Here is a 26625-nt window from a genome sequence, read left to right as displayed (position 1 = left end):
ACTGCTCTTAGAAAGATGAAACAATAATTTTACTACTGATTGACAGCTTACATATGACTATAAAACAGAGGAATGGCTCGTTGGACAGCCAACCTGTACAAGTTATGCCTGGAACACTTGTTTCCAAGCATGATAACTTGTACAAGTTGGTTGATCAAAGAATAAGTCCACTGTTTTATAGTCAAATGTAACCTATTAATCAGCAGTTTAAAGATAATATCTGAATTATCAAGTTGTTCAACTAGCTGAACAGGAAATCAAAGGATGACTATTATGGCTATTCTTTGTGGCCCATGAATTGAAACTTTGGCTGGCTTTCCAATACCAGTTTTAAGTATTAAAAAACCACTGACCCTAATGAAAAGGGATGTAACTTTTATCTCTTCTCAAAGACAAAATTTTGTCTTCAGAGATAGCTTTAATTCACAAGAATATAGATGAAGATAATGACTTTTTCACAATTGCACAAAAGGTGAATTCCATTTCTGCTGTGATTTAACACAACTACTATTCCCACACCCAAGCAAATGAATTGTTTTGACTCTCTAACCTAATAATAGCCTTACTTTCAAATTTTACATAATTGACTCCTTTGAATTGTAGTAACAGTGTGACTAAATACAGAGGACAAGCAAGATAAGAAATGTTTGCATATTGATTCACCTGATATTCATTATCTAAACAATGTCTTCTCCATGTATCAAACATTCCATTTGCATATACAGAGGTTACTGTAGATATGCGCCAGTGACAGCTTAAGGCAAGGAGAAACCATAGTTTGGATAAGAAACACCTGTCCACTAACTGCTGAAGGCAGTTGAATATTTCATACAGGACATTTGTATAGGAAATTTGCTGGAGGGCCAATGTGAACAGGTGACCACTGTGTAAAGGTGACCATTAGGATGGGTTTGACAAAGTTAACTTTTTTATTTCTGATGTTTTTAATGGTTACTTATTTTCACTAAATAATGAATAAGAAAATAAGATAATAAATGGAATAAAATTGAGGTACTATTTACTTATATTTGGTTGTTTTTGTTCCAGTTTTGGATATGTTGATGCTGTGATATAGAGAAAGTTCAGTTTCTATTAAAAAAGTAGTTCTCAAAAATGTTTGTAAGCCCTTGAAAATTCTTTGAAATGTTTTGAGAAAACAACTTTCTCAAATGCCACTCACGCATGTGAGAAACTAATCCATAAGAAGATGGTTCTGATAATGTTGGACAATTTGGTTATAGTGAACTATCTCCTGAAAAAAGGGGGTGGAAATCACTGGACTTTTGTGTTATGGCATGGAGTACCTCCATTGGTGTGCCCAATATCATATAAATATACAAGTCCGATATCCCGTGCAGGCCCAGTGGCGTGGCTGACTTGGTATCAAGGAGAGGTCAGCGGAGTAGTCATTCTATCCATCCATCTTCCATTTAGTCTGCCGCCTATGTCAACCAGTGCTGACCTATTTGCCACAAGGTGGAACAACAAACTGCCCACCTTTGTCTCTCTACTCATGGACCCAAAGACAGTGGTTGTCAACACTCGTTCAATCAGCTGGGAGGCAGTACAGCCATAAGCCTTCCCTCCAGCAGTTCTAATATTGAAACTAATCCGACCTGAAACTTATTCTGAAAATGAGGGGCATGGCTTGCAAAAAAAGTTCTATCACCCCTCACTGATGGGACAGATCCTAGATTAATGATCTAATTGATTTGTTGACAGATGTACCTAGGAGAATCATAGTGACCCAACATACTGCTCAAGAAGCCTAGGTCACCATTATTCAATCCTTGTCTGGGGAAACTCATTCATGCCTGTCTCTTGTCAGGGATGCCCTGCATAAAAAGGAGCTATTTCTGTGTTTTGATTGTGGGGTGGGGTGAATAATGACAGCAAGACTGCCCTCCACTTTGAATATGAGGGGAATTAACACAGTTTCAAAAACTGGTGTCACATTAATGACAGCGCTCCACTCTCCTCAGCCTCCATCTTCACACAAGCTAACTACCATTTTATCTGCTTTGAAGATAGTAATCTAGCTCCTATCACTATCAGGGGATACCATTCCATGATAGCAAAACAGACTCATGAAGAGGCAATATTTGCTGCAACAAGGACCTTTCCAATATGGTGTCCGATTTCTACATATCATGCTTACTCATCTTGTTCCCTAAGTGAATCCTGTACTGGATCATGATATGACCCATCAGGTTCGAGCAATGTCTTCCAACTCACTGAAGTGGTAATTGTACAAGACTTGCTTCCACATGGCACTAGTTTCAGCGTGTGGGGTGAGGGAACTGCTTGTGCTGTCCATGGATCTGAACTACATGCAGTCACATTTTGATGGCACAGTCACACAAATGACACAACCAGTAGTTTAATTTCTTAAACAAGTTAACTATTAATAGGCAGCTAGAAAAGAACTACCTGCTCTCTCTCTCTCTCTCTCTCTCTCTCTCTCTCTCTCTCTCTCTCTCTCTCATTGATTGATCCATTGGGAGAGACAAAGCTGCAGGACCCAGTATGCACCCTTAGATGCTGACTGAGGTACCGGAGTCATCAGAGACTCTTCATACCATTTAAGGCATGAAAGCAAGGCATAACATCACAAAGGCTGGCTGCTTTAGCAGTTTCTGAACTCTAACAGAATCATGTACTACTGATGAAGATTTTGGGTATATTTTAAGAAATATGGAGGGAAAAACATATTTTTTTAGACTGAATTGTTTTACACCAAAAATTTGCCCATTGTTGGAATTAGATTTTTTGTTTGGATTTTAGACTTTTTGGCCTGAGATCTAAGGTAGACTGGTTTGAACTGCATACAGACAGGTGAACATTTGCAAAAAGTAGGAAGTTGTTGATTTGGAGTAAAAAGTGAAAAGTGGCATGAAAATGATGGGTCAAATAAGCAAGAAAATAAGAGAAGTAAAAGGACTCCAACTTTTACCCTTCTGCACATGCACGAGCAAAATAGCCAATGAAAAGCAATGTTTCTAACATAACTAGGTATCGGGCTGAATGAAAATCTCTTGGAAGCATATGAATTTGGATGAATTCAGAAGTAACCCCTAAAATGCGTTTCCTACTCCCATTTCAGGCAAAAATGACGAACATATCTAGGGGTTAATGGACATGTTCAGTATTTCAAAATTAGTTACCCCTCTCATACTTTATATGTAATTATTACTCACATCTGTGTTATCCTTCTATAGCAAAGGCCACTTTTCCTGCTGCAGGAGGGATGACTTTATATGAGGGGAATTACTGCATTCATCTCTCTTTCTCTTTCTCTCTCTTTCTCTCATGCATTGGAGTTTCTCAGATAAACAACAGTAGATTACCCATTTTCATGGCAAAATTAAAAGAGGGTTCTAATTGGAGTTTGCTTAAAGGTCAAAGAGCTGAGTCAAAGAAGATAACGTAATGATCAATGCAGATGATAAATTTCTACTTTCTCTACTTTCAGGTATTTCTTGGAGTCAAACCCTGATGAGCAATTACTTCTTGTGGTTCAGTGTGATTCAGGTGACACTAATGCCAGCTTGGTGGCCTGTGCTAGATACTGTATCCTGGATGAACACCAGCATATGAAGGACAGACGGATAGCTCCCTGCCATGTTATCTTCATCATACAGCTACCCAGAATAGCAGGGGGATGCTTTACTGGATTCCAAGTTGGTTTTTTATGAAGTTTTCTTACAATTTAAATTTTCCATGGTTTCATTTGAATAAGAAACTTATGCTTAAGCACTGAACACGTATTTACATGTGTGAAATTCAGTTGGCTGGTAGAACACATATTTACATCGGTGAAATTCAGTTGGCTGGTAGAACACATATTTACATCAGTGAAATTCAGTTGGCTGGTAGAACACGTATTTACATCAGTGAAATTCAGTTGGCTGGTAGCAGAGCTAAAAGGACGAAACATGCTTAAATTTAAATGATTCTAATTTCTTTTCTAACCACAGTTGCTATTCCCCCCACCTTATAACATTGACACTGTTAAAGTGATAAAAAGGAGTACATAGATGGTGAGGTTGGTGGACAAGCCAGTAAAATCCACACAAGTTGAGACAGATGTTAAACAAAAGTGAGAAAGAATTGGAATGCAGAATAATGAAATCCAAGAGGAAAAACATTGACACTCAAGAAATTGCTTGAAGGCTGAAAATTTGCAAAGACTGATGATGTTAAGTTTGGAGTGGTATGAAATTAATGCAAATAGCAGATAACATAGACTGTGAAAATGATATTACAGTTTGGTTTGATGTTGGCCAGTTATGATCAAACCATTATACGACTTTTTTAAATAAAAGACAACCCACCTTTGGCTTTTATTCTTATGCATTGTGTGGGCTGATTGAATTTGCTTTAGTCTCATCTCACCTATATTTATTTTTTTAGGGCATGAGATGACACATTGCCCTCCCCTCATATATGATGGGTTAACAAGGAGCACATTCAGTGACATAATGTCTACATCATGCATTAATGAACATAATGCACACAGTTGCTAAATGTTTCATCTCATTTCAGTGTGGTCTCTGGCACTCTGCCCATATTGATGACCTCAGAGCACAAGATGAAGAGATGCCCTCCATAATAGAGATGCTTGGCAAGTCAGTGGGCACTCTGATGGAGAGGGCAGTGGGCACTAAGCCTGTAGACACAGCTGACATGGAGGTGGAAGAAATGTTCAAGGCCAACAGAATTGGTGAAAGTACTGTTGCCATGGATACTGATGAAATGGAAACTGAAAGGAATGATACAGAAATACCAAGGCATGGTATTTCTTTACAAATATGATGACATTATATTTGTTATCTTTATACATTTTGTTTTCAAATTCCAGGAATGTTTATGTACCCTCCTTCAGTCTATTCATCCATTCATTTAACTGCTGGATAGCAGGTTAGCACTCTTGTTAGTTGTTTTCTTGCTATGGCATTCATGTACAGGAATGTGTGGATTGTTTTCCTGTCTTGTGAGAGAATGAAAATATAAGTATTATTGAAATTTCAATTACAGCTAAAATATTTCAAATATTTGTTGGGTTTTTCTTGTAATCTCTGTACATGTGGTATTAAAATATATTTTTGGTTCCAATCTTTGGGTCAGAATTGATGCAAGTGGGGAGAAGAGTCTTGCAAGTGAAATTGTTTTAAACTGACAATATGTACAGAACATGGGGACACAATTAGAAAATAATATGTATTATGCATGTGTGCGATTCTTCTGGTGATGGGGGGGGGGAACTTCTCCATACTTAGTTTTATACTTGATATTCACTGCTTTTGAATAAAAGCAAAATCTTAAAGGCATTTTATGTGTTCAATCCACTCATTATAGAAACCAATCACAACCAGTTTGCTGTGACCAAAAATGTTCCACCATTGGAACAATTGGCACAATGACGTGTGCTGAGTAGTTAGATTATAGCAATGGTTAACATGTGTACACAACAGGCTTAAAATTGATTACCTTATTGATGTCATTTTGAGAATTAAAGCCTATGTTAAGATGTTTTTTGAGGTGTCATAAGTAATAACGGAATCAAATGTGGTCCATGATGGCTTTTGAATCTATGATTAAAAGTCAGTAACTCATAGTATACTTGAGATAAAAATAAGAGACCACTTTTTCCCACAAAAAAAACCCCACACCATCAGCTAAGAAATGTTGCATCAAATCCAGCAATGCTTGGAAATTTGAGTTTACATGTGTGCAGATGATTAACGAAGGTTTTGAGACTGGAATCTAAGTGGCAATTGCAATTTTTTTAGCAGAGCACAATTTACTACTTCTCATTGCTGATCATTTTACTAATCTGGTTAAAGACCCAGACTCCAATATTGCACAGAAATGTACTTTAAATGCCAGCATCCAAAGACAACACACATTGTTGCTTGGGTCTTGGCTCCCATTCCATCCCCCTTCCCAATAAAATGTTGACAATATGTGTGGAAATCAGAAGTTCATTGTAATGATCGAGAACACATGGCATAATTTTGTATTTTTTGTGCAGTTCATTTGACATATTTTGACTTATGTAGCCACTTTTGTGCTGAGGTATTGTAAAACACTACTACCTTCATACATATTTCATGAAAATAATTGGCGCACCGATGGCTTTGTATTACCACCTAAAATTTCTTTCTTTTAACAGTCAAATCCAAACTGAAAGAATGGACTGGGATGGAGAGGAAAGAGGTGAGCCATCAAGTAACCGTGATCATGATCAGGTTCGTGAGCTGCAGGATATAATTCATGAAAGAGTTGACCACAAGCTGAACATCCGCAGTCTGATACTCTCCTGTGTCCAGCCAGCTTTGGCCATGGTTAAGGACAAAGAAGAAACCACTGACAGGTCAACACGGAGAATTGAGCTGATGCTTTATTTACTACATCAAAACCCTATTGAAGGTAGATATTTGAATAGATTCTTGCTTTCATAATATGTATAAGGAACTATTTTGTTAACTGAGCTTGATTTTTACTTGATGGGATTCATTTACATTGAACCTGTTACATTCTTAAGCTTCAGAAATACTTACATCAAAAGCCACCAGTAATTGCCATTTAACAGACAATGCAGACATGGTGTCAATACTTTCCTTGGGAATATAGAAAACTAGATACTGAGGTTATCTCTATGACTTTGCTATTTTTGATTGGTTATCAGCTTGGGGAAATTTTGTGGTTACTGCAGACGAAAAGTATCCGCATTTCATTGTCAGTACAATATGTATCTGAAATAAGCAGCTTTGATATGCGATATGTATCGACAATACACATTTAATGCTGGTCTAGTATGTTTAATGTAAATTGCTGTTGTGTTTGTCTAACGCGGCCATATTAACCTGAAATGTTTTATTTACCAAGAATATGGGAACACTATTAACCTGAAATGTTTTATTTACCAAGAATATGGGAACACTATTACACTGAAATGTTTTATTTACCAAGAATATGGGAACACTATTACAATGAAATGTTTTATTTACCAAGAATATGGGAACACTATTACCCTGAAATGTGTTATTTACCAAGACTATGGGAACACTATTACCCTGAAATGTTTTATTTACCAAGACTATGGAAACACTATTACCCTGAAATGTTTTATTTACCAAGACTATGGGAACACTATTACACTGAAATGTTCCATTTACCAAGAATGTGGGAACACTATTACACTGAAATGTTCCATTTACCAAGAATGTGGGAACACTATTACACTGAAATGTTCTTTTTGATTCAATAAACATCACTTGTATTGTGAAATTCCTGAAAGAAATAAACATTTATTCAGAGCTATAACTTTTATGCCATCACCTAGAGCATTTCTATGTAATGTATATACCATCCCTTTTTTTTCAATACCTTTTCATCTTCATTTTCATACACCATTTACATCCCCCGTTGATTGGGAAGCTTTATTTTTTACCATTACCATCTTACCATTTTAATTTCAACAATTTGGTTTTGATATCGCTGGTCAATATGAAACCTTTTATAATTTTTAAACGATCATACGTAGAACCTTTTGTATGGCGCTAAATAGCCTAACAGTGCTGGTGCACCATTAAAATGCAATCAACCAACCAACCTGAAATGTTCCATTTACCAAGACTATGTGAACACTGTTACACTGAAATGTTCCATTTTTCAAGAATATGTGAACACTGTTACACTGAAATGTTCCATTTTCCAAGAATATGTGAATAATGTTACCCTGAAATGTTCCAGTTTCCAATGATATGGGAACACTTACACTGAAATGTTCCACATACCAATGATATGGAAACACTATTACACTGAAATGTTCCATTTATCATGGGAACACACTAGCTGCACTATTAGTTCTGCAGTCAGATGTAGAACTGTTACTTAAAACTAAACAGTTGATTTTGTGTACTTTGATTAAATATGAACACAGAAAATTTGAGACATTTTGAGGGAAAGAAATTTAAATAGCAAATTTTGACTCACTAATTTTAGGATTTTGTTCATTATTTTTATCTTTTATTTCATGTTTACATTTATTTATAAGGTTTTATCTTCTTTGAGCTTTTTGGAATTCTTTTTATTTCTGTTTGTAAAACTTCAGTAATTGGCACCATAAGGCCAGTATTGTACTGATGTTCCATTATAATCTTATAAACCCTAATACGTACATACCATGTAACTTGTTTTAGCAGACACCTTCACATAACAAGCACTTGTTCCAGGGTTCCATATAGGTGGCAGCTTCATGCTTTAAATTTCTTAATATAATCCTCATTTCCAGTTTTCCATAATTTATACAGTTCTCACTTGATACAGGGGCACATGGTCTGAATTTGTAAAACCCTAGATGCAGTCCTGCAGTTCAAAACAGACACTTTCTGAAAATCCATCTAGAAATGTCCTTTATGTGGCAGACAGCTGTCAAACATAGACTGATTTGGTATTTAACTGACATCAGGACCAAACACATGCCTGGATTTGCCTCCCTCCACTTGCTTTGTGTATCAATATATATGTGCCCTGTCAGTTGACCCAAACTATCTACAACTCCATCAGGATGATTTTCATTTCATTTGTGATATCCCCTGCCAAGAACAGACTCCCACTCATTGGCATTCACTCATTTGTGTGAACCTAATGCCATGTTGGACGCTTCACCTCAGGGCTGTCTGCATTACCTGGTGAGGGGCATTTACAGTGGTACCTAAAACAAACCAAGTCAGTACCAATAGGAAGACCTTATTACCTTTGAGAGATGGCAATGTTGTTAGCTCAGGCTGCAGCATATTGGATAAGATGGGTCATTCTCTCAACAGAGAATTAACTCGAGGTCAAATGCAGTTATTTAACAGTTTGGCTCATGAGGTTATGGTAGTTGCCACCCAGATTGCATTCAAGTGCAACTGTTCTCTAACAGATATTATACAAGCCTTGTGATGGAGGCCAGAGATAACTTTCTCTAACTTCAAGCTCCAAGAACTTTCATCTGTAGCAGCAACACAATAGGCTACCTTCCCAGGTTGTTTGGCAGCTTCTTATTGACACAATGTTTGCTGTATATGCAGGGAAAACAATTGCATTGAGGTATAGTGGCTCACTACTCCAGCCTGGTCATATCTTGATTTGAACTTCCTTCACATGCCTTCAGGGACCGGAGATGGGTTTTAAATGTGGTAAGGGATGTAACTCTCTCCACCTCTTACCTCTTCTCTGAAGGTATATAATCAGGTAACATATTTGAAGAAGAAACCAAGTTGTAAGTAAAAGATATATCTTCAATAATGTTTGCGTGCAATTACATCCTGTTGGCAGAGTTTGCATTCCCATTCAGGAGCAACATAAGTATGAATGAGTTTAGGTACTAATCTCCTGATCCAATGGGAGATTACTGTCTCGTATGTCAACAGACAACTTTATTTTGTTTTTTTTTAAACTAAAATTTAAATTGAGAGGGATTTTTAGCACTACGTAAGTAAATAGCACTTTACGGGTTAAGTTTCATGGCGACATGATTCTGACATTTTTAGTGCAGGATTCTCATCCATATTGAATGTAGCATTGCAGTAAATTGTTTTTATTAAACCTTAGAATCGATAATTCATTGCATTTTATGCAGCATTCATAGTCATGACTGGAAGTGTTGTAAATTGAGAGTATTGGCCCTGTATATAAATGACACCACTATAATGGACAGTTTTATAATGTCCTTGGACTTTCCGTTATATACAGGTTTCGCTGCACGTACTTTGTGTTGTGTGTGATTGATTAATGTGGAAAACAGCTGTTTTTTTAAAAAATTTATTCCATTTATTAAGTATAATTTTAGACGATAACTCAAGTGTTCATTGGAATTTTTATAGTTCTAATTGAAACAGTGCAGTTAAGAATTATAATAGGTTATGATAGTGGCATATAATATTTATTTCAACTGATCAGTTGCCAGTCAAGGCTTACTGCAAACAATGATCCTTTTATGGAAGCAATAAGATGCCTCCCAGGTCAACAAATTTAAGTACTGATTTTCACAAAGCCACACATATTGACATCATAGAGATCCACAGTAAGCAAAGCTTTTGGACAAAACATTGCTTTCCAGTTTCAAAATCAGTGTACTAAACAAATGAATCTATTGGATGGGTCAGTCCTATATTCAGGGGACATACAGCAAGCTCATCCAGTTTTGCATTCTTCATACCCTGAACATTTTACATCTTTCTGGTAAATTTGGTGAAATCTGTGTAATCTCTCCATAGGCTTACCCACATTCCTGCAAGGTCTGAGCTGCCATATTGCTACTCTTCTGAAAGAGAAGGAGAAAACTGCCTTCAGAGCAGATAATTGGTTGTCAAGTGAGGCTGCCAAACCAGAAAACATCAACAAGGCTGGTACTTTCAGGTAAAAAGTTTATATTAGTCATGAAGTTAACTTGTTACACTGGAGTCAAGCAGCTTGGTGATCTCCAGCATACAGGTAGAGGGATCACCTGGGGTTGTTGAAGCCTTATCAGTGCCTCTGCCCAAGACTCACTGATGGTATTTGACAGATTTTTCATGGGATTACATAACAGAATTTGGTTATTTTTTTGTTTTGTATTACTTAAGTGAAACTGACATGTACATAATGTATAAAATTCAGGTGACAAGCAGAAGTAAAAGATTATACTGAGTGATATGGAAGTTATATAATAATAAAAATACATTATACATTAATGTATAATTATATGAAGTACACAGAATAAAATACAGCTTTCAATAGAGTTGATAAAAAAATTACTGTAAATTCATTCATTTTCATTTGGGCTTAAATATCTTTCGACTAAATTAAGGGTCTTTGCACTGTAAGTTCTTTGCACAGTAAGTTTGGTTCTACATCACAGACTAAAATAAAGGTTTCTGCATGGGAAGTTTAGTTTAAGACTACATAACTTGACTAAAGGTTAAGGTCATTGAAACTGGTTGGTCAAGAAACTGCAGAGCTGTTCTCAAACCAGAATTATTTTTCTTCTTTTTCTTGCATAAGCAGTGTGCCACTTTTACTGACTGACCTTTGTCACTTTTTGCCACACCCTAATTTTGCAAATCCAGTAACGACCCATATGAAATTTTTCACATGGACTCAGGATATGGAATCCATATGTACTTTCACAGAAATATCCATATGGTCATTTTTATTCTATAGCTGAACCATTCTTATGGATTTCAGTGTATCCATATGGAAATGTTATGGATCCCTTATGTATGGAAAATCCCATGGAATATGCAAATTAGTCTATGAGATCTGTAGATTGTCCACATGGAATAAAATTAAAATTCCATATGGAATTTGTGAATAATCCATATGGAATTTGGCAATAGTCCATATGGAATTTATGGAATTTGTGAATAGTCCATTTGGAATTGGAAATATACGATATGAAAATTGTAAAAGGTCCAGATGGAATTTGTAAATAGTTCATATGGAATTTGTAAATAGTCAATCTGGTACGAAATTTTCCAGGCAGACTTAAGGCAGATTCAGAAGGGTTTTTAAGCAATTTCTGTCTAAACCATAAAAAAGGGTCCAAATAGTCCATATGGAATTTGTGAATAGTCCATATGGAATTGGGAAATATATTGCCTTTTATTTTACTTGCTGCCTTTAGTGTGTAACAGAATCTTGTGAATTAAAAAATTTCCATTATTGCTCTTTCTTACATTGCACTGGGTGTTGTGTATAGTAGAAACTTGTGAACTCAAATATTTTTCAGTTTTAAAGAAGACATCATACAACTTTTGTTATGGTTGACATCTGTGTATATTGTCAAACAATTTTATTTGTGCAATTTTTTTTCAAGTTATTATTTCTTGCAGCTGATTGTATTAGCGAATCCTGTGAATGATTGACTGAAATTTCAGTAAAATATTATATTAGATCAAAATTTTAGTGAAATCTCACAAAATGTTTAGTAAATTCACAAAACTTTTAATTATCACAAGCCAATACTTCACATCTGATTTTGATAAAGTAGGCATCAGGAACTAATGGATGTGTTTGATAATGACCTGGAGTTAATTATATTATATTGGGAAAGGCTGACCTGGCCTGAGTGAAATTTATGCATGATAATGACATGATCTTAATCTTTCCAATTGGTTGATCATGTCAACAATGTAGCAACAATATTTCTAATCAGGGGGCCCCGAGTGGCAGAGTGGTCTAAAGCTCTCACCATTCCAGATCACTGCCATTTCACCTCTGACTGCATGGGTTCAAGTCTCAGGCTTGGCTAACGTGGGCATGTGAGAAAGCCTGCCAGTAGCTTCTCATGGGTCAGAGGTTCTTCCCAGAGTTTTCCAGGGTTCTTCCTCCACCAGTTATACAGACCACCATGTATAGCCTATCTTATGCTGAAAAATGGCGATAAACCCTACAACAACAACAACATTTCTAATCAGAGTTTGATCAAACTTGTTATTAATCATATTTTATCAAGATGCTTGATAAGTTTGATTTTGAGCAAGATCTGCATATTAATGAGGTAATCTTGTATCTGATTGGCCATGCATACATTAACACTCTACAGAATGAATTCTGATAGGATGTTGCTCTACCTTAATCTTATTGTCATAGGTTCCATATTACATTAGATATGTGTATAATAATGAAGTACTTTGCATCTAATTGACCTTGCTGCCACTCCAAAAATTTTTCTTTTGTTTTTAAAGTGTATTAAATGGGTTATTAGCATCAGTATTATGGACTGCTCTGATTATGAGAAGGGAAACAATGATTAGTACCATTTGTTACTAGGTTAAACTAAAACAGGTAAAATCAGCATGACCTAGGTTAGATTAAAATAGGTAAAATCAACATGATCTAGGTTAAACTAAAATAGGTAAAATCAACAAGATCTAGGTTAAACTAAAATAGGTAAAATCAACATGATCTAGGTTAAACTAAAATAGGTAAAATCAACATTGATCTAGGTTAAACTAAAATAGGTAAAATCAACATGATCTAGGTTAAACTAAAATAGGTAAAATCAACATGATCTAGGTTAAACTAAAATAGGTAAAATCAACATGATCTAGGTTAAACTAAAATAGGTAAAATCAACATTGATCTAGGTTAAACTAAAATAGGTAAAATCAACATGATCTAAAGTTTAGGTGATTGTTTACACAGGCTGTGTTCTTACAATACTACATAAGCCAGCTCAGTGAAATTATCAATAATGTTAAGTGTACTTAAGCAGTTGAGCAGTACCAGGCCCATATGGACCTCTTGTTCAGACTGTTATAAAATAAGTACAATCTACATGATATAATAGTTGGGAGATAGTTAATGTTGGCATTTTTGTTCTTACAGTATTACATAAACCTGCAAACTGCTCTGGTGGCCTATGGACTAGGTTAGAATGTCTGCCTCAGATGCAGAAGGTCATGGGTTCGATCCCAGGCCAAGTCATACCAAAGACTTACAAAAATGGTACTAACAGCTGCCTCGCTTGGCGCTCAGCATTAAGAGTTAGTGTTAGGACTGGTTGGGCTGGTGTCAGGATAATGGAACTGGGTTGGACATCATGTTAAATGTCAACGGCATGATGCCCCAGTGCTAGGCATCACTATAAACTGTCACGCTGCAGACATCGTAAGGATATGACTGAAAAATTGTTAAAGCTACGTTAAAAATCCAAATCACACACACACAGAGGCCTAGATAATGGATTGCTATGAAACCTCTTTAGCCATAATCTGAAGATTCACATAGTGATAAATCACTTTGCCCCCACAATTCTTCTAAAAGTTATTGCTGTATGCTAAACTTTTATGATTGCAACTGAGCTAAAAGTTTTCAGTGCATTGCTGTGAAACTTAGTACATATTATGGTCATCATTAGAAGATGTGTATATTAATTTGCACAATTTCTTTTTTTTTTCTCAGTTTGATTTACCGATGCTTTCAGGAAAAACTTTTCAATGTTTTATTTCTTAAAAAAGCAGAATTTGATCAAATTGGACAGAAAGTATATTGACTTAAAGGGAGTTGAAATTTATACAGATAATGATGATCCACTATCAGATATGGCTGCAGTTACTAAAAATAGAAAAAACTTGAACCGATTGATCTTCAAAACTGCTCAGCAAACAGCTTGACCAAATTTGACATAAACATTTTGGCATGATGCACTTTCAGACTTGTACAGTTAATACCAGTTCACCATCAGATTTGGCCACCATTAGAAAAACAGACCACTTTTCAAACACCTTTCATCAGCATTTTACCCAGTTTGAAAGTACATGTAATTATCTTTCCATGCAAGTTTGCCACCAGCCAGTGGTTCAATGCCAGACAATTTTATGGCAGACTGGGACAAAAATGAGCAGCCAATCCATCAGGCCAGTTGGATATTTAGGCATACTGAGTAAATTTAATCTACATATTTTATATTTTTATGATATTAAAAAAAAATAAACTAAGTGAAAATAAAATAATGGTGACTTATTTCTGATGAATCTGGATTAGATGAAAAAATAAATAACTTACATTTAATCTGTCTTCATATAATGGTTTTAACTCCAAATAAAGACTATTCTGCATCTAAGCGATGTCTGATGACACGTGCTTCTGCTGATTATCAGTGTCTGCATGTGGAACATTTTGGACTCAGTCTCAATGCATTCACCATTCACTGTGTGGATAGTCTTTTGTTGTTTGTTGTAGGCACAAGTTAGCCATGTGAATAGTCTTTTTGAATAGTTGGTACATGGTGGCCATGCAAATAGACATTTCCATATAAATAACCTTACTAAGAGCTAGTACAGATGACTATCTGAATTTACTATTTCTCTTCTTGTATGATAAAATGTAGTGCCAGTTTGTTATGCACAAGACCAGTAGCATTTTCTGGTTATTTGTCCTGTGGGCTTGCAGGATTTTTTGGTGATTTTTATACGCTGCTTGAATTCCTTTTACAATTTTCACAAAAAACGCCGAATTTCCATCAAATAATGCCCACGCTGCTAAAAGTTATTAAAAAAAAAAATTCAAAGAACTTTATTTTAAAAATCACATACACAGCAGAAGTTGAGCAATTTTGACTGAAAGCATCATGGCATAAAGGCCTTTCAGTATTGGACAAATGATGTTAATGAGCCATCAATTTGGAAAGAGATACAAAAACAGGAACCTTAAATCTGTGGTTTTATTACATATACAATCAATAGCATCTGTTGAAATTTCAACAGAAAGCATCCTGCTGTCCCAGATTTCTTGGCCAGCTATTCATGTGTTTGGGTGCTGGGCAAATGTGAAAAATCTCAAGTGGGCATGTTCTTATAAACTTTTGAATAGAAGAATTGTGGCATTAGCCTGTAGACACATCTGGGGGAGGCAACATGTATTAGATTTTTCAGTTGCCCTTGTTTTGTTTATTGTCCAGTCACCATATATATGGTAGCTGATATATCCTGTATGTGACTGTATGGATTGTTTGTTTATTTCCATTTAATGTCACTTTTCAGCATGTAATAAATGGTAGCCAATATATATGGTGGAGGAAAACCCTGGGAAGAAACACTAACCTGCAGGAAGGTCCAGACAAGCTTTCTCACATAACTACATTGGTGGAGCCAAAACTTGAACCCACTCAGACATAAGTAAGATGTAAGTGATCTGCAAAGGCAAGCACCTTAGACCACTTGGTCACCTGGGGCACATTGGCCATATGGAGCTTGACCACAATGGCTACATAAAGAGATACATGCCAGTTTGTAACTTTATATTTTTGGGATACTTTTGATAAATTGGAATTCTCAGTTTGGCTTTATTTTCATATCATTTTGTATCACCACTCTATTTTGTCCTTTTCTTTCCAGACGAGCTTGCGTCCAATATCTTGAATCCAAGATCTCACCAATACTTGCTGGAATTATTGCCCACATCGATACAAACCATAATCTGGACATTATACATGGTCATATCACTTCTGGTGACTGGAAAGCCCAGTTATGGCTTCAGATTCTCAACACCCCAGGTGCCATTCAACTACAGTACTCTGACCTTCAGTCTCCTACCAGGCAGCAGGAGCTGAATGAGGTTGTTGTCAAGACAACAGGGTGTGAAGGTCAAATGTTTACTGGAGTGATGCCCTTCTCCTGGTTGATTTATGAGCAGATAGATAGCATCTGGAGAACTGCCCAAGAAAGTCAAGAAGAAAATGAAGGTAAGAAAATTGTATGATATTACTATATTTAAAAGCAATATGTGTTCATTATCATGCCTTCACTGCATTTGCTGTGGGGTCATATTAATTGGCTCAGGTCTCAACTATTTGTGTATTGACTTGTCTGTCCATTTCATCTCTTCATATATTTATCCTTGGCTACCTTGCACAATTTCATATAAAGTGCCTACCTTAGATAGATGAAATTTTATAGGCATGTTTATCAAAATGACCTTGACCTGATTAAACTTTCAAATGTCTTTGGAGTAAAGGGCCTTTTCAAACCAGTTTTTAAGTTGCTCTACACAATAAGTTCTTGATGTTGATAAATGAAATACTAAAGACTTCTTTTCCATGTTTTATAAACTGTAAATAAAACTCATCACGCATGTTTGTCTTATATTTATAGCTGTGACATTTTCATGTTAAATTTATTGAAATCCCAATGCTGCAGTAAAAGCATAAATACTTATTATAAAGAATACAATTTCAGCTGGTGTTCATTCTTGTTAAGTAAAAATTAGATGAAATGTGTATTAATTATTATGACATTCGTTTTCATTATGCATTCCCAATTGATTAAATGTAGCAAAATGTTTATACATAATGCTTATGTTGTGTTAGCTTTGATGTCATAACCTCCACCATCTGATCCTATACTACAATGGACAAATAAAACTATTATCAAAGACAAAAAGATGACTGCATTTAAAATCTACTACCAAAGTAGAGTTGTGTTTTTCAGGAAGTTTGACTTATGATAATGTTATTAAATCTATATCTGGTAAATTATATTGGAATGTTTACGCTAACTGTACCTTGTCCACCATGACAGACAACACAAGATTCACGAGGTTATTCATTTTCCAAAAAAGGCTTGCTATGCCATATTTGGATATTCTGTGATACATTCTCAATGCATACCTTATTTACTTATGATCTGTCTATGTTTCCAAATAAGGCAGCAATGTCATTATATGGTATTGAACCTGCAACCCTTGTATTGCAAATCCAATATTCTATGAACTGGGCTACCCTGGCTTCTTTGTCTGATTGTGATGTTTATTGTGAAGTGATGGAATTTAGTATTACCTTTCTTCCTATCAAAATTTAGAATCTTACATGTGTATATTTTCTTAACTATATTATAAGTTGTAAATGTGGTAAATTACATTAGCTTTCCTATATGGCATTTATAGCCTGATAAATCAGCCTGAAACCTGTACTCTTATTGATGTGGTAAATTACATTAGCTTTCCTATATGGCATTTATAGCCTGATAAATCAGCTCTGAAACCTGTACTGATTTTGATGGAGAGTTTGGGTCATTCAACTAACCAGTGGAAATTGTAGACACTGGTATTTCTCATAACTCTTGAATTAAAGTTGTTCAAAGAGTTCTTTTGTTGATACATACAGAATATTTCTAGATCATATCCTGTTTGATGACTTGTAACTCCATATGGAAAAACACAACCCTACCTCCTGTGGCAGTTTGAAATTTCATGGCTTTACCAAGCAGTTCCATTAGATAACCAACCAATCAAATGTATCTTTGTTCATTCACTCAAATGAAAGTTTCATTTGTTTTGGGCATATGACTTACCCAGTCCTCCATGGATTAGCACTCAGGTCAACACCACAAAATGAATAAATATTATCTGCCATTTTCTGATTAAATTTTGCTTTTGTCTAATCATGTGTTAAATGAACTGGGTAGAAATCCACTATATTGGGTAATTTGAGATAATCATATATGTACCAATTCATCATTCCAACATGCATGTGACAATCACTTGACAAGATCCATGAAGGCTTGATGTATTGACATAACCAAAGCATTCAAAACTTGTATATAAACAAATGAGTGACGGTCACATCTGATTAGTTGCTGTATCTGATGGAACAGCCAAATGAATCCATGAAATTCAAAATGGCCAAAAGAGGTAGGGTTGTGTTATATCACATAGATTTACAAGTTGTCAAACATAGAATTTGATACAGAAGTATTCTTTTTATATTGCGAAAAATAGTGGTGAGTAAAATGTACACTGATGTCTTGCAGACAGATTTGTCTGCACCAACTGCATGATGAAATGAATGGGTGAGATCATACCTAAACCATCCATTGGTATCAGAACAGTTTCGGGGACTGATTTTACTGAAATATGGTTTATTCAGTACAGTGATAAGCTTGCTATATTAAATCTACTTTTGTTACATTGTCTGAATTACGAATTTCATGATAAAATTTTAAAACTTTTGTATGATGTCCCTCATTATCTAAATCAAGAATGTCATCCATTATCATTTCTTCTTCTAGAAACTTTTTAATTTTGTAAATAAAATAAGTTCAGTTAAAAAAATTCTTTTAGCACAGTTGTTGTGTTCTTTTTCCAGTGCACTTGAATATGGAGAAAATTGTAAGTCTGGTAAAGGAGACCAAACTAGGACAACAGCTTGAGATGCTGGATAGTGTTTCTTCAGAAGACATTGGTTACCTGTATGCTCAAGATTTTACCTACATTGTCTATCATGCCCAGTCACCTGTGGAACATGAAGTGAGTGTTCATAGAGGTCTGCAGTAATGCAGGTTATCATTTTGAAACGATATGGCAGAAGGCAGTCACCTGCCATTAAACACATTCTGTTTAGGATTATGTAACTCAGAGAAAAAACTTTGTATTCTCTGCTGTCGGCTACCTGTCTCGTCTGTTTTTGTTGTTTTTCCTGTAAATTAATAACCTGTCTGGTAGAGCAAGTGAATGAATGTGCAGATTTCTCCATATTATGTATACCTAATTAAATGCAGCCCAGTTGTTTTTGACAGACACTGATTGAAAAATAAATGCGGTATTATGCAGTTCTTTTGGTTGCTTCATACGATTTATGAAAATAAATTTTTCGTTTGAGTATGATCATTCAGACTGAATGCTTATTTCTTAGAAATATTACATTTACAATTGAATTGAAATCAAGCTTGTTGTAAGAATGTCTGATAAGCATCCATACAAGGTCGTGCAATGTTGACTTGTGATTCTAAAATAAACTTAAAGCATTAATATTTCTGAAAGTGAAAGGCAATGTTCATACTTAGTGCAAATATCATATGTTAAAATTCAGGCAACCCAATGAAATGTAACATTAATTGGATATATAAAGAAGTGGAATGAAAATTGTATAGGTCACTAAATTAAAACTATTTAATAGTACATGTCTAATCACAGGATTGTTCAGTGGTAAATTGATGGTTCAGCTACCAAATTGTTTTCTATATTTTTTACTATTGTTTCTGCACTTTCTAAAATTCTCACCAATCATTTACAAATTATCTTTTTTGTTTATTTATGAACATTTTCATAAACTGGTGCCTGTACCACAAATTTTGCTTAATATATCACTTCCAGTCATTTGTGTCTAAGGTACTTGCAGGCATCCTATAATTTAAAAAAGAAAATAATGATCCAGTCATATCAAACTCAATTTTTAGCTGGTGCACAATGCTATCATGAAGACATCTGTCATGCTGCTGGAGGATAACACCCCTAACATCTTAACTAGGCTTGTCTCGATCCATGAGAGTCACAGCAAGATTGTTCAACACCTTCGGTATTTCCGGAGCATAAATCAAGTGTGGCCTGAGTGTGCTGCAGCCATCAGGAGAATGCAGAAGGAAAATCCAGATCATTTTCTACTAGTGTCAGATCAATTTGTAAGTGTTGAATTGGTGCAAACGTACAATTATGCCTAAATCATAGTGCTTTTTAGTGCACAATATGGCACAATGCAGTGCAGTATAGTGAACAAGGCATTGTTCTGCAGTAAGGTAGTGCACAATGGTGAATGATTTAGTGCACTTTTGTAAGTAGCTTCATTTAATATTTACTCACTTATAAGTTGGGTCAAGCTGCAAACAACTAAGATTCTGATCTGCTGTTGCATAATGTGCCTGCAGATCAGGGTCTATGTTCTTTGTTTTACTGATTTCTGCTAACAAACTGCACAGACCCAGATCTGTTGGCACATTATGCAAGGACAGATCTGGGTCCGTGAATTTTGCGGTTGGATTTCACATGTAAGTGAGAATATATGGTAATAAAAAAAGTAGTGCACATTGATCAGTAATGTTGTTGTTGTTGTAGGGTTCAACGCCATTTTTCAGGACATGATAGGCTATACATGGCGGCCAGCATTAACGGTGTAGGAAGAACTCGGGGCGAAAACCCCAGAAAGAACCACCGCCCCACAGGAAGCTACTGGCAAGCTTTCTCACATACCCACATTAGCTGAATCTGAGACTCAAACCCACGCAGACAGAGGTGAGATGGCAGTGATCGGTAACGGAGAGCGCTTTAGACCACTCGGCCACTCGGGGCCCTGATCAGTAATGAATGGATTCACTGCACTTCATTGATAGGAGCATACCTGCCAGTGACCCAGGCAGTGGTGGCAGGTTGTTGAGACTTGACACATTTTGATTTTATGGTCTGTGTTTGGGATTAAAGTAAGCAACAGTATACAGTTGAGAATAACTTTTCGAGAGCAACAAGCCTGTAGTAGATGACTGGTAATTAAATTTTGAATCAATTTGTACAAAATGTACCAGTATTCTTTGATGAATTGAATGGACTTCAAACAAAACTAGCTCCTGAACATAGTATTTTCAAATATCGTCACCACACACAACCACACACACACACCAAGTAGACATAACAAACTTGAAATATTTTTATAAATGCAATGCCCCTCAACATTGTTTGAAATGGTATAAATGCAAAACTCAGTTCTGGTTTTAAGGACAGGCAAGGGTAACACCATATGCTCTTACAACTGTCATAGTGGGACATACAAATATACTTTCAATCTTTTTAATCAGTTATTAAACAAAATCCAAATTCAGTTTGTATTCAGCTTGCTTTATTTATGATTGTCATGAATTACTCTTAATTATTACAGTGCACTGGATTGGATAATTTCTGTCTACTGAAATAATCACAATTTGCATTTCCTTGATTATATTTTTGGAATAAAATCTTTTTATTTTACCCATCCTAAATGGATAGTTATATTGATATGGGGGGTCACAGAAAGATTTTTTATGATGTCTAGTTCACTCTAACTGAAAATGGTATAGGCCATTAAGGTTCTGCTGACATTATATTTATTGGTCCTAAATCTTGAAAATCATGTTTAGCGCTACCTCAACTGAACGGATGTTTGTATCTAAATAGGGTTTTCACTAGAAGACTTGCAGTGAAAACCGAAGTTACTCGTGATATCTTTCAAGGTATTCTTTAGATATATCCAAAAACTGTGTTAAAATATAAAAGTCTAGTAAATAGTGATAACAAGGTTAGCAGCATTTTCATTAATTCCATGTATAATTTTTGTTTCCTAGACGCTTGCCATCCTTGGATTATGCCTGCTTATTGAGCAGCTCAGTCCTCCAGACAGAAACTACCTGAACAATGCCGGCAGTCGTCTTGAATGGCTGCAGAAGATTTGCAACTATCGCCCTGTTGTAGAAAAAGGACTTGATCTTAACTCCACATTCAGTGGAACTAGAGTGGATCAAGCTGTTTTACAAGCAAAGTAAGTATACGTGTCTTGAATATTTTTTTATAGCTAGACTTCTTTGGTGCAAGTTTACAGTTATTGTATGAATTATGACAAGACCAGTTTAATTTCATGCCAGACTAGTTTTTGATGCACAGAATAGTTTTGTTTGTAGTCACTTACTTAAACTTTTTTATCTTATACGGTATAACTTGTCTTTACCAGTCACCTGTGCTCTGAAAAATTCTGGTTTTTGTTAGGAAAGTCACTTTTGAAGGGCAGTCAGCTATCTCTTTTTCTATATTTTGCATTTGTCTAACTTTGTTATACAACAATCTAATCAGTTCCATCTTGACTGCCCTAGGAGTGAGGTCTACAGTACTGAATATTCATTTCATTATACAACCATATTAGCTCACCTTAAAAGCTGTAAGGTCAAGTGAGCTTGTGGTATGACCCAGCAGTTATGCATTATCCTTCCGTTCATCAGTCCATCAGCAGATTGACTGTTGCCGCTCTGTAGACCATATATATTATGACTTTAATCAGATTTGGAATATAACTTATCAGTGCCTTGGAAAAGATTAAAAATGTACCAGGGATCCCTATATAGTAAGGAGGTCATTTGCATCTGATTGGCTGAACTTGTTTCTAATTTTGGAGGCCATAGTTCTCATTAAATTTTTATAAAACTTGGAAAAGAAACTTAAATCATCATAATCTCAGACAAATTCAACAATGAACAAGATTTCTGCATATTAATACAGTGATCATCCATCTGAATAGCTGAGTTTGTTACCACTGTGGAGACCCCATTTATCATCCCATTTTGATTTAACAGGAAATACAAGATTTATCATCATCAGAGTCTAAGACTAGTTTTTGACACACCAAAATAGTGTTGTTTATAGTCACTTAAACATTTTTATATGATACTGTACAGCCTGTTTTCATCAGTCACCCATGGTCTGACAAATTCTGGATATTTTAGGAAAGTTTCTTTTGAAAGTAGTTTTGATATTTCTTTTTCTATATTTTACAATTTTCTTTGTTACACAGTAATCTTGTCAGTGCAGTCTTAATCTGTGTCTACAGTACTGACAATTCATTTCATTATACAGCCTTTTTTAGCTCACCTAGCAGTAAGGCCAAATGAGCTTGTAGTAAGACCCAGCATTGGTTGTGTATTGTCCATCCATCCATCAGCAACTGATTATTGTCTCTATGAAGACCATGACTATAATCTGACTTAATATAACTTATCCGTATCTTGGAAGGGAGTAATAATGTATGGGATCCAGCTAATGTAAGGTCATTAAGGAGGTCATTGTGCATCTGATTGGCTGAACTTGTTCCTAATCATGCAGGCCATAGTTCTGGTTATATGTTGAGTGATCATGCCAACTTGCATATTAATGAGCTGATCTTGAATCCCATTGGCTGGGCTTGGCACTAGTTTTAGATTTGTTTGATAGTTATATATGTTATCCAGATGTTGGATGGAGTTGATTTGAAGTAAAATCTAATCTAATGTCTGAGTTAATCTTTAATCTGATTTGCTGAATTTCAGTCAGGTTTTACTCAAACCTTTAAGTAACCACATCATGGTCTTTGGTTCTGTAATGAGTGAAATTGACTGAGCTCAGACTAGTTTGTGATTGTGGTTTTTGTTTTAGTTTTTAATGACACTTTTGGCACTTTATTTGGGCTATATCTTGTGGAGCAAATGGCGGCTGTGATGAACAAGCGAGATCTACACTAATAAAGAGATGATCTTGCCTCAGATTTGCTCATGTTCTGAACACACTAATCTAACTAATCAGTCTAGTTGTTGAATAGTCCTATATCATTAAGTTCTTGGAATAGTTTGATTATGAGCAAGATTTATACATATTTATACAGTATATATATTTATGACAAAACTCTGCATGAGACCAAGATTTGAGATGGTTAGCTGTTGGAATATTTAGGCTATGACAGCGATATCAGGCTCGACACTTGAACCTCTTCTTCTTATGCATTAGTTTGATTAGTAAAATCGTCAATGGTTAGGTTATTTAGGCCAGTTAGGTGATATCAAGCCCACTCAAGCTAATTTTACCTATATATTGCCATTTTGCCTATATGTTGCCATTGTTCTGATACAGTTTCGAGTATCTACAACAGTGGGCAAAATTAAATATGGGGTTTGTGAGAAATTTAAAGTGAAGATTGATGTTTGCCCTCACTAGTCTTAAAAAAGATGGGCAATAATCACAGCCACACAGTTGACCCAGGCTAATCAGAGAGCTTATAAATACTCTGGCATGGATGTGGATGCTATCAGCATTGCTGCCCATGAGCAAGTCACTTGAGGCAGAGAGATTGCCATATCAGGATATGGTTGTGCAGTTCATGCCATCATGGACCTACCAGACTATTAAAATCCCACTGTTACACACAGTATCACAAACCCATACTGCACACAGTACCGGGCCTGTATTGCCATTTTATTACATAACCATTTAATCTTACTTGGCTGATTTTATTACATAACCATTTAATCTTACATGGCTGATTTTATTACATAACCATTTAATCTTACATGGCTGATTTTATTACATAACCATTTAATCTTACATGGCTGATTTTATTACATAACCATTTAATCTTACTTGGCTGATTTTATTACATAACCATTTAATCTTACATGGCTGATTTTATTACATAACCATTTAATCTTACTTGGCTGATTTTATTACATAACCATTTAATCTTACATGGCTGATTTTATTACATAACCATTTAATCTTACATGGCTGATTTTATTACATAACCATTTATTCTTACATGGCTCATTTTATTACGTAACCATTTAATATTACATGGCTGATCAGGCATTTTAAACACATATTCAGTCTGTAATTCTTTATTGCACACCTGAAATTTGCTTGGAAGTGAGTGTCTCTACAGTAAGAAAAGGGGTTACTTAGTGGTTCAGAACCAATGTTTCATTTCAGAAGAAAGGAAAAAATTCACTTGCTAGTGACTGCAGAATAAATCCCATACAACATCTTCATATATCCCATACAACATCTTCATAAATCCCATACAACATCTTCATAAATCCCATACAACATCTTCATATATCCCATACAACATATTCATATATCCCATACAACATCTTTATAAATTCCATACAACATCTTCATATATCCCATACAACATCTTCATATATCCCATACAACATCTTCATAAATCCCATACAACATCTTCATATATCCCATACAACATCTTAAAAGAGTCCAAGCTAAATAGTAAATACATATCTGTAATGCAGACAGGCTGATGCTGCGACTGCCACAGTACATGTACAGGCTTATCATGGCTGGATATGTGTACATGTTGAGGGCTGTACAATATCTTTAATGAAACACCAAATACCTAATTTATTTACTTAAAAGTATACATTAAAAACTTCTAAAAATAATGTGTGAATAAAAAGGGGATATGTAATAAATATCAATCCACATTGATATTGGTGTAGGAGCATATTCTTAGCCTGACAGCCTTGACATTCCTACATCGTATCAAACTTGTTCTTTCCACCCACTCGGAACAAAACTAGTATTTAGCTTTGTCTATGTACGGTGGCTCACCTAAACTGGTCCTGGATGTTTCATCACCATATGCTTAACACAGCTATAGTAATCCATATCTACAGTATTCGGTGTGGGAACCCAGCCCCAGACTCTAGATGCAGTGTTGGGCACTAGGTGGCACCATTTCTAACCCAGGTTCTGTTACAGATTACCATCATCTCCACATGACATGCATTCCTATCCTGAATTACACCAACAGAAGATGCTCATTTTTATTTCACAACTGTTATTTTTGAGTCTTTCCATGATTATACAGAGGAGGTTTAGGAACAGGTTGCCAAAGAAATAAACATTGCAGAAGGCCTGCATTCCAGAGCTCACTCCTGGTTTCCTGTGTAAATTCAGCAAGGAATGGGAGAAACTGCAACCCATGGGTCTTGCAAATTGTCTCACATGGCCTCCAGTTCAGGTTCAATACCCTCCCTCACCCCCACCCAGTGTCAAGAGTCTTCCTTCATATGCCCTCTGAGAGACCCATACAAAGTCAAATCACTCTGTAGTGAGAAAAAAATACTCTCTTTATGAAAAGCACATTAGGGATTGTTTGCAATGGAAACTTGATGAGATTTTACTATGAACACCAACCAACTTATTGAGGTATCCAAGATCAGAATAGAGACATCATCGTGGGTTCACAACACCATTTACTAAGTGGATGGACTGTGGGTGACCTTCTATCAGGAAGTGAGTAAGTTTTGGCCATTTTTGGAGCATGACATGCATACAGATTTCATAAGCCATAGTGGAGGCCTTTCAGTTGTAATAGATGTTGTATGGAAAAAGTGTCTCATTGTGTCTGACAACTCAACTGTCATAAGTTAATCAGAGGGTAAAGCAGAACCATGTTCCCTGACCTGTGCAACCCTTTTTCTCTTTCTCAGGTGGTATCATTGTTGTTAAATCACATTCAAATCTGCCACATTCCAGGCAGCTTCAGCATCCTAACAGAGACATTATCCCAGCAGAATTGACAAGTTCACATAGAATGGCCAGTTCAAGCTTTGATTTTCAGTGATATTTGACCATCTGGAGTTGACCTTCTGTGGACCTCTTTGTGACAAAACAGAACACCGAGTTCTAACCTTGATCAAGCCAGTCCCAGATATGTAAGCCTGGGCAGTGAATGCCTATTTCCAGAACTAGAATGGTTTTAAGAATACACCTTTCCCCAAACTCTTTAATACTCAAAGTCTTGAAGAAAGTGAG

At 35.8% G+C, this 26625-nt stretch overlaps 1 protein-coding gene across 2 annotated transcripts in view; it reads left to right on the top strand.

The window, feature by feature from the left end:
• LOC149773607 (E3 ubiquitin-protein ligase rnf213-alpha-like) overlaps window positions 1-26625 on the top strand; it is a 371427-nt gene that overhangs the window by 213927 nt on the left and 130875 nt on the right. For both annotated transcript variants that reach the window (XM_089946359.1, XM_089946358.1), the window contains exons 57-64: window positions 3473-3680; window positions 4546-4790; window positions 6176-6432; window positions 10272-10413; window positions 15876-16222; window positions 18623-18783; window positions 19713-19934; window positions 21621-21814. In XM_089946359.1, the coding sequence (XP_089802485.1) occupies window positions 3473-3680; window positions 4546-4790; window positions 6176-6432; window positions 10272-10413; window positions 15876-16222; window positions 18623-18783; window positions 19713-19934; window positions 21621-21814 (1776 nt within the window). The remainder of the gene's footprint in view (window positions 1-3472; window positions 3681-4545; window positions 4791-6175; window positions 6433-10271; window positions 10414-15875; window positions 16223-18622; window positions 18784-19712; window positions 19935-21620; window positions 21815-26625) is intronic.

The sequence above is a fragment of the Sinohyriopsis cumingii genome, unplaced genomic scaffold (assembly GCF_028554795.1).
Source record: "Sinohyriopsis cumingii isolate HCF-2022 unplaced genomic scaffold, ASM2855479v2 utg000624l, whole genome shotgun sequence".
Classification (NCBI taxonomy): domain Eukaryota; kingdom Metazoa; phylum Mollusca; class Bivalvia; order Unionida; family Unionidae; genus Sinohyriopsis; species Sinohyriopsis cumingii.
Note: the sequence above shows the minus strand (reverse complement) of the source record. Positions and strands in the feature narration are given on the sequence as shown.